At 31.2% G+C, this 9,633-nt stretch overlaps 2 protein-coding genes across 2 annotated transcripts; one reads left to right on the forward strand and one right to left on the reverse strand.

The window, feature by feature from the left end:
- The first annotated feature begins 1,240 nt into the window (after positions 1-1,240).
- Positions 1,241-7,501, forward strand: LOC124530747 (isovaleryl-CoA dehydrogenase, mitochondrial). The gene is made up of 9 exons (XM_047105015.1): positions 1,241-1,474; positions 2,013-2,139; positions 2,623-2,701; positions 3,158-3,263; positions 3,514-3,675; positions 4,051-4,206; positions 4,838-5,029; positions 6,527-6,695; positions 6,972-7,501. Exons 1-9 carry the CDS (start codon positions 1,343-1,345, stop codon positions 7,103-7,105), a joined length of 1,257 nt encoding a protein of 418 aa, XP_046960971.1. The 5' UTR covers positions 1,241-1,342; the 3' UTR covers positions 7,106-7,501.
- Positions 7,502-7,606: 105 nt separating this feature from the next.
- On the reverse strand, positions 7,607-9,586 carry LOC124530746 (lysine-specific demethylase 8). Its single transcript, XM_047105014.1, has one exon. It carries the CDS (start codon positions 9,181-9,183, stop codon positions 7,978-7,980), a length of 1,206 nt encoding a protein of 401 aa, XP_046960970.1. The 5' UTR covers positions 9,184-9,586; the 3' UTR covers positions 7,607-7,977.
- Between the last annotated feature and the right edge of the window lie 47 nt (positions 9,587-9,633).

Here is a 9,633-nt window from a genome sequence, read left to right on the forward strand (position 1 = left end):
ACACTGGCTCACTCATCCTTCAAACCGGAACACAACGATACTGAGTACTATTGTTTGGTGGTAGAATAACTGATGAGTGGGTGGTACTTACCCAGACGGGCTTGCACAAAGCCTTACCACCAAGTTAACGTTTTGGTATAACTCTACTTTAACTCAAATTATTTTATTCAATATAGAAGCATTACACTTATGATTATCAAATTAAACACTATCACCGGTTCGGAAAAAGAAACACCCTAGCCTGAGAAGAACCGGCGAAAGGAACGCAGCTGATCTTTTTTTCAAAATTAATTAAAAACACATACCTACTTACACATACATACACTCATCTTCTATATATAAAAAGCGAAATTGCTGATTAATAACGGAATATCAGAAAATGTAACTCCTATAAACTTTAAATTTGGCAGGTAAGGTAGTATAGGTTGTAGATATCCGCTTAAAACTGATTTTACGAAACTTTATCAATAAGGGGATAAAACGGGGGTCTGATGTTTGAAATATCCCCCGGGTAAAGCGGCAGGTTCAGCTTGTTCAATCATAACAAGTCATAACCGGTTGGTCTATCTGGATGATTTTTTCCACAGGAATTCCTTATCAGACGTAATTAAGTATTTCAAATTTCTTTTTCTAAGAAGGTTAAAGTAAATTTAGATAGAAATTCGTCATTTTTAAATCTATATTTGAAAATTGGATACGCAGGTTAGGTGCGAGAAAAGCGATTATATATCCCATAATTAATATTCAAATTAAGAATGACGTTTTTTAATTTAGATCAAAAACCAAACTAAGGTAGGTAATATTTATGCCTATAATTTTCATTCAAGACGTAGATTACTTGTACAATACTACATTTTCCTTATAATTAAAATAGTTACTATAGTTACATCGGTGTAATCGAGTCTTAAGTATTGTTTTATAAATAAATAAAACACTTGAACGCAGAAAATATATAATTCACTTATTTTTCCAACATTCTTATGAAATGTGTGAATTTCTTACACAATCTTATCATAGAATATGTGTTTTGGACGTAGTTACTGAATTAATAAACTTAAGATAACATGAGATATCACATTCTAATTGTATCTAGTTAGGTACTTATCTTTGAAATTATTTGTACTTAATTGTCATCGGACGAAAATATATTTCCTACCAGTAATGATGTTAATATATTTTGTTAAACTTATCAACGAGGCGTGCATTTCATTATCATTAATGTGGAATACGTATTATACCATTATCGCTTAAATGTTTTTGATAATAAGTATTATTTTTAATTACAGTAAGTTTGTATGTTATAACTCCAGTATATATTACGTTCTAGTTGCGCGTGGACGGAATGACAATGGCGCTTAGGTTAACGCGAGTGAAGCGATTGATTGAAAAATGTGCAGGAAAAAATGTCGTAAGATGTATGTCTCATTATCCGATCGATGAACACATATTTGGATTATCTAACGAACAACAGCAGGTGAAATTATATTGATATTCATATACCGCAGAGACGAGTTGAATTATTCTTGGTTAGCGAATATTCCTTTATTGCTAAAATTAAAGCATTAATAAAATATAAGTATACAATCATGAACTATGGCTTAAAACATACTGAATTTCTTTTGGATCGAAAAGATTACAGTTTTATCTTTGAGAAAATGTCCGTCGTGTTGTATGAATAAATAAAATGTTAACCACTAACAAAATTGCCTTGAATTTAAATTTGCGTTGCTATCCCAGCTGATTATTCGATCGTTCAATCGATATGTCGATTAGAAAATGTATGATTATTTTGGCCATGTTTATGTGGTGCTACTTATTTGTGATATTTCACATTTACCCATGACGCTGGCATGACAACTTTGTGTTATTATTATTATTTAAAATAAATCCACAATTCTCATTCATAAATATACGTATGACCTTATTGGAAACATAATAAAAACAAACCTTTTTATCTTTACCTAAATTCTAAAGGTCAAACTAACAACACTTTATAATATTTAAATTTGTAGTTACGACAATTGGTTTTCGATTTCGCCCAAAAAGAGCTTGCACCAAAAGCAGCACAAATAGATAAAGAAAATAATTTCAATGAAATAAGAGACTTTTGGAAAAAACTTGGGAATCTTGGACTTCTAGGTAAGTTGTAACGTAACCATTAAGTATAATATTTTGTTGTACATCTTAATGCAACGTCTGGTAAATTCACATCTAGACTAATAATATTAGTCAATATTAAATATTCTATAGGCACCATTAAGTAAATAAAGGCCTAGAAATGGCCCTACTGCTATGCTAAAGCTTACTCTCCTTTATGAGAGATAGTTTCTAGTTTATTACACTACGTCGGTACTGTAAGGGTTGGTGGATAAACATTCCATGATGAAACTAATCAACTTTACAATATAAACATAGATACATTTTCCGTATAAACAGTATCTTAAGATATTTTTTTAGTAATAAGTAAAAATCCCTAATGATGTCAGTGGATAGTGGATTTTCTAAAAAACTTTTAATTAACATCCAATTTAATGTACCTACTTGAAGTAATAGGGTTCATATTTAAATGCATGCTTTAATTTTCGTTCACGAAAATGTAACCTTTTATGAAATTAATTGCAGGCATTACTGCGAGTCCCGACTATGGCGGGACTGGAGGCAAATATTCAGATCACTGTGTCATTATGGAAGAACTCTCGAGGTGATGATTATACAACAACAACAGCCTGTAAATTCCCACTGCTGGGCTAAAGGCCTCCTCTCTCTTTGAGGAGAAGGTTTGGAACATATTCCACCACGCTGTTCCAATGTGGGTTGGTGGAATACACATGTGGCAGAATTTCTATGAAATTTGTCACATGCAGGTTTCCTCACGATGTTTTCCTTCACCGCTGAGCACGAGATGAATTATAAAGACAAATTAAGGACACGAATCAGCGGTGCTTGCCTGGGTTTGAACGCGCAATCATCGGTTAAGATGCACACGTTCCAACCACTGGGCCATCTCGACTCTATAATTACTAGTAATTATTTATGTAACTATTTAGGTAATACCTAGATATTAGAACACCTAATTCTAAGGCGAAGTTTTCGATTTATTCGTTATCAACTTAATGTTATTATCGTTATTCGAACCATTTTTTTTCTTATTTTTTAGAGCTTGCGGTGCAATTGCGTTGTCATATGGAGCGCATTCCAACTTGTGCATTAATCAGATAAATCGAAACGGCAACCATGAGCAAAAGAGCAAATATTTACCTAAAGTAAGTTTCACGTCTTCAAATGGCATAGCTGACCCAGTATCTTAAACATCTTTAAGTGGAATTATTATCTTCATTAAGCGAAAATATGTCACTTTTGGAATTGCATTACCGATACCTCTTTCTCATATATATTTTTTAAACGCTATTCATTTAGGAAACAAAAATAAATTGAACAGAATTAATACTAGACATATTTAATATGAATGACGATTATTTGTCTTAAATATTATTATTTAAAAATCATTTTCAGTTATGTTCAGGTGAACACATAGGAGCGCTTGCTATGTCTGAGCCCGGCGCGGGCAGCGATGTCGTCTCTATGAAATTGCGCGCCGAAAAAAAGGGTGATTACTACGTACTTAATGGAAATAAATTCTGGATAACAAATGGACCTGACGCTGATGTTTTAGTGGTAGGAAAAATACCTACTTAATAAATGTCATAGCTACTTGATTTAATTTATTTGAGTTGTTGAGTAGTACTCCCTCAAATTAGAACTATGTTTATTTTATTTGAATAGATTTTTACAATTGTTGCACTGCCCAGCTTATGGCCACAATTACTATTTACTTTTGTGCTATTTAGGTACCTAACAAAAATATTTATGTACAATTTATAGTATTTTTCTAATCCAATTTACATTTTTTATGATAATATGAACCCTTACCTGTCTTGCCCTAACCCAAATATCGAAATGATAGTGTGAGCAAAATTTTGACAATAATTATTAAATTAAATTTTAATAATAATTATTAGTATTGAATAAAATTACATTTCAAAATTTTAGGTTTACGCGAAGACTAGTCAAACTAACAAACCTCAACATAGCATATCAGCATTTTTAATAGAAAAGGATTTTCCTGGATTTTCGACGGCGCAAAAATTGGACAAACTTGGAATGAGAGGGTCAAACACCGGTGAACTGGTGTTTGAAGATTGTAAGGTATTTTTTTCTGAATAATCTTTTTCGATTTATACAAATACAGGTATAGGTAAATTGACAAACTCTGTTAGATTCATCCTATCCTACAAATCTCTGTGACCTAATCTTTTTTTTTAATAGCTCGTACAAGTCCACCAGTCAATATGCTTAAAGAAATCGTAAATTATTTTTATGGCCCTTTATAAATGGTAGTAATGCCGTGTTATTGAACTTAAAATAATAATATATAATGAAATTTTAAAATGCGAAATCGTTACGTAGTAAAATTCACACCTACTTCAATCGTCCACGTAAGTTAATTGGCACTTATAGTGAGATATTCAAGTGTTGTTGGCACTGTTGGCATTCCAAACTATTTATATTATGAGCTATTATTTTTTATGATAATTATTATTTTTATGATATTAAGAGGAGATGTTTTGTGGTTTCGAGTAGGGTTTGTGATGTACTGATCATCAAAAGCTTGCAAGATTCCACGATGTTAAGTTCACTTCGTTGTCAGCGATAATTAATGAGTTATATATCATCTACGCTAAAGAACACATATTTCATTATTATGAAATCATATAAGCCCTGCCATATACCACATTGTTTATAAAAGCGTATTAAATACTTTTGTTTTTGGTACCAGGTACCGGCGACGAATATTTTAGGAGAAGAGAACAAAGGTGTTTATGTTCTTATGTCCGGACTAGACTTGGAGAGGTTAGTGCTGGCCGCTGGACCCGTAGGACTAATGCAGGCTGCTATAGATACGGCATTTGAGTACGCGCACACAAGGAAACAGTTTGGCAAATGTATTGGAGAGTTTCAACTTTTACAGGTACGTAGATACTGATAAATATAATAAAGCATACTCTTTAAATCTCTAAAAATAATGAACGAATTATGGCTTAGCTCTAATATTTTTGAAACGGTCTATAAATATGTCGTTCCGAAGATAATGATTTATCGAAGTTTAATAATGAATAACCTATGCCATTAGATTATTAGCAATTGTTTTTATTCTCAAAATGAAACACTGATAGTTTTGGTAAACCGAAAATCCCAAACCCAAAGGCACTCAAAAGTATTTCCGTTCTAAAAATATCCACTACCTGCGCAATCAAACGTTTCCTGTATGAATGAATGATCTTCACACTTCGTACATCAATATACTTAATTACGATCAGAATTCAAATTGAGATAGAGAATAGCAATAACAATGTGCAAGAGTAAGATGGTAACGTCTGCCGCATTGCGCTTCAATTGACGTAACAAAACAAAAATCAAAGTACTACTAGATTACACTCGATTATCGTAACATATGAGTAGCCAAAACGTAATGACGTCATTAAATTACGATTCTTAAATATTTTCATGTATTCACTTGACATCGATTGGCTACACACTAAGTAGGACTTTGATTGATTAATCGTAAGCGAAAGCGCCTGTGAAATATGGAGATGAAAACAAGCATTGAATAACAACATTGATTTATTACTTATGACGTTTCATTAATAGATTATATAAATGGGATAATTGGCATGTTATACCGGACGTCCCTTCACTATATTTATAAGCTAAAATTTTATAATCTGTCAATAGATACACATAACTATAGCAAATGAATAAGATTTGGATAGCTTTCTTAAAATAGATGACATACAGAATAATAATCATATGAGGTATAAATAAATATGGTAGGTAGTTATTATATAGAGTTAAACTGGAATTAAGTAGGTACGTCATACAGGAATTAAGTAGGTACATCATACATTTACTTACCCTAAGAAGTAAGGTATAGTTGTACCTAATTACCGCCAGACTAAGACTCTTAGTCTAAGAGTCATTAATATTCCAAATTTGGTGGTTGACTTCATAAACAATTTCGCTATATGTGCATATAAACAATTCAATGGGTATAAATATATACAAATCCATTAACTGAGTTATAATTAATGAAAAAGAAAATTTGCGATATTTGTAAAATATTAAAGAACACAAAAAAGTCTTACACAGACGTACTAACACTTTCCACGGGCGCGTACTTTCAAAAACTAACAGCAATTACTTTTTTTAGTTATTTCTTAGTTTATAAATAATTCCTAGCTGTTATTCTCCCTGCCTCCCTGGGCATTACATATACCTGAAGAAAGGAAAAAGAGATCAATAGAATTCTAATAATTAACAGCTAATAATCATCTACGATCGATTGGCAACAGCCTAAACCGATTTAGTAATTATAACGTCATCGACTTATTTTATAAATTTTTTTTATAATTTATCTGAATATTTTAGAATTTTAATTCGTATTTTAGTAAGTAATATTTAATTTTAGGGGAAAATGGCAGATATGTACACTACGTTAAGTGCGTGTCGTAGTTACCTCTACAATGTTGCGAAGGCGTGTGACGAGGGTCATGTGAACAGTAAAGACTGCGCTGGTGTCATTCTGTATTGCGCCGAAAAAGCGACACAAATTGCACTCGATGCTATACAAATTTTAGGTAAGTCTTCTTAACGACCTTTTTGTAAATAAGAATTAAAAAAAAAAAAAAACAAAAATATTAATAGACAATTTGACTCAAGTTTTGAAATTAATGTTCTTGTAAAAGTGTCTGTTGTCATCATCATTATAAATCAACTGTTTGATGTAGGCTTCTCTCAGGTCCCACGGTGTCTTTTGCCGTCCACTGTTGGACGAAAGTCTCTCTCATAGAAGGGAATTAGAGTTTAGTATAATAGGGAGAAATTAAAGTATTAATGTAATTTATTTTTTTCAGGTGGCAATGGATTCATTAATGACTACCCAACTGGAAGAATTTTGAGAGATGCAAAGCTATATGAAATTGGTGCCGGCACATCTGAAGTTAGAAGGATGCTAATAGGAAGGGCACTGAATAATGAATATAAATAAAAACAAATGTTCCAAATATTTATGTTAAATAAATAACTATTTACATACTATGTAATTTATAAAATGATTTTCATTCTTTGGTTTAAGATATAAATCATGTTTGAATGACAACACAGAATCTAATATTAATAGGCTTATTGTATATGGCTAGTAAAAATGAACACAGAATGATTAAACATTTCCTTTGTAATATTATTGCACAATGTACAAGCCACAATGTCTTCATCTATAATTTAAACGGTCTAACAATTACAGATAATTAATATTTTGCAGTGCAGTATATTTCAATGCAGTGGAACCTCGATTATCGGAACACTTAATTATCCGAACGACGGCGCGTGGTAGCCATTCGTCAATTAAGAATCGACGATTGTTTAAAAAAATAATATTAAAATAGTATTTTGGCTTTTTTAGATGTTTAATATTAAAACAAAAAAAAAAAAATACTAATTTATGTAAAATTTTAATAGACTGCACTTTTATATTTGATATTGTCCCGAAGTCCCGTTTAGATTATCCAAACTTTTGATTAACCATATAGACACAATTAGTTTGGATAATCAAGGTTCTACTGTACGTACATTTGATCATATTATTCTAAATAAGTTACAATACTCTTTGAAGTCTATTCTACTATACATTCTTAAAATAATCTTAATTATAAAACTTTTACAAAAAATTTATGGAACTAGTTTATTAAAAAAAAATTTTTTCCTATATATTATACCAAGTTTATGTAACTCTAATTAAATTAAATATATCTTTAATTATCACAAAAAAATATATCTATTTTTAACTTAATTTTAAATCATAAATTATCACAAACAAAAATATATATCTATAAAACTACTTTCTTTTAGAAACATTCTATTTTATTCCCACCAGAAGCTAACTGAAAAACTTACTGATTGTGACTCAACAAAATGCCACCACTTTGGTGGTATATATAGCATCTGACCAGCTTTGAGTGTACAGTAGTAGCCATTAGCGTCTTTATATTTAGGGAACTTTTCAAAGTTAGGTGTTCTTGGATCAATTCTGGCTGTATTATTTAATAACTCATGTTCATGAGGGTATAAATATTCTGAATCCTTTGGTGAAAATATAAATACTAGTTTTTCTCCAACAACTTGTGCCAGTAAATTTTTCTTTGGGTCATGGTGGAGTGGCGACACTGTACCCTTGGGACCATACCATGCCATTACATCAACCGGATCATTGGTTTCAGAGAAACAACAATATTCTGGTTCTATTATATCTTTCCTTAGCTCAGGAATTTGGTCAAAGAGTTGATATTGAGCCAGATATCCAGTAGTACCATTTTCGTTATAAATGTGATTTTTTATGAAGTCTTCTAGAGTCATAAGTTTCTGTGTCCAGTTGGAATCCGTGTAATCCTTTCCTAGCTCAATTGATACTGTTCTTAATCCAGCCAATTTAATAAAATAGCTCTGATCTTGCCATTTTGTAAGCGCTGGCCAGTGACTCAGACAATTGTCTAAAACAACAGGCTTTTCAGCAAGAATGTAATTTCTAAAAAAATGTTCCATGCTCGGGCAATCTAATACATCCAATACTTTGCAATTATATGGACTACTTTTAGATTGAGTATCGCTCCTGAGAATTACTTTTGTTTCTATATCATGTTGGTCATCATGTTTTACGAAGGAGTGTAGGCATGAAGCACACAGTTGTAACAAATTTGGTTCAGCATCAAGAGGGCACCCAAACAATATTCCGAAATCAATTATTTTAAGAGCTTCCTTTATGATATCGTCTGACAAAATTTCGTTAAATTTTAAATGAGCTTTAAGACGCAGGTAAGTCGCAACAGTTAAGGTTTTTCTCAAATATAACCTCACTTCTTTCCAATTACCGATATTTACTTGTTCATACATATAATCAATAACTGCTTGTATTTTTAAAATAGATTTAGGATTCAAGGAGTTCGAATCGTTAAGATGTTGCTCAATAATTGATTTACAAGTTACATCGAGTTCAGCAATTTCTGTTAATGCTGAAATAACACTGGTTCTAAATTTTCCAATTTTATCAAATATTTCTTCTCGGGCTGACATGGTTTCTCAATATGTAATTAACTAGTAATATCTTAGTAAATAATATTAAATCTCAATATTTTGTATCATCAGTCCTCATCATGTAGTTTAAATATTTTTTTGTTATTCTAAACATAAAACCCAAAATATGCATACAATGTTACAAATGTTACAATCGTTAATCAATAACAAATGTTTTATAAATTGACAACTATTATTTACATACCGTTCTATGCAGAATGAGATCAATTGTGTCATGTTTATGTTGGTGTAAAACGGTTAACGCTCGGTAGTATAACAAACATTATAAATTTGTTAAGCGTTTACGTGTAAAGGATCACATCAATTTGTCTATGATCTAAATATTTAGGTATTTTACTATATTTTGTTACAGTTTGCAACGCTGAATATTAAATAATATTAGTGATATATTATATCAGTATTTTTGAGATAAAATAATAATACAGATTA

The sequence above is a fragment of the Vanessa cardui genome, chromosome 6 (assembly GCF_905220365.1).
Source record: "Vanessa cardui chromosome 6, ilVanCard2.1, whole genome shotgun sequence".
NCBI lineage: Eukaryota > Metazoa > Arthropoda > Insecta > Lepidoptera > Nymphalidae > Vanessa > Vanessa cardui.

Coding starts and splice junctions, on each gene's coding strand:
- LOC124530747 (XM_047105015.1), top strand. CDS start 1,343: ATGACAATGGCGCTTAGGTTAACGCGAGTGAAGCGATTGATTGAAAAA. Junction 3,264..3,513: donor AGAGCAAATATTTACCTAAA/GTAAGTTTCACG, acceptor AATCATTTTCAG/TTATGTTCAGGTGAACACAT. Junction 5,030..6,526: donor GAGAGTTTCAACTTTTACAG/GTACGTAGATAC, acceptor ATTTAATTTTAG/GGGAAAATGGCAGATATGTA.
- LOC124530746 (XM_047105014.1), bottom strand. CDS start 9,183: ATGTCAGCCCGAGAAGAAATATTTGATAAAATTGGAAAATTTAGAACC.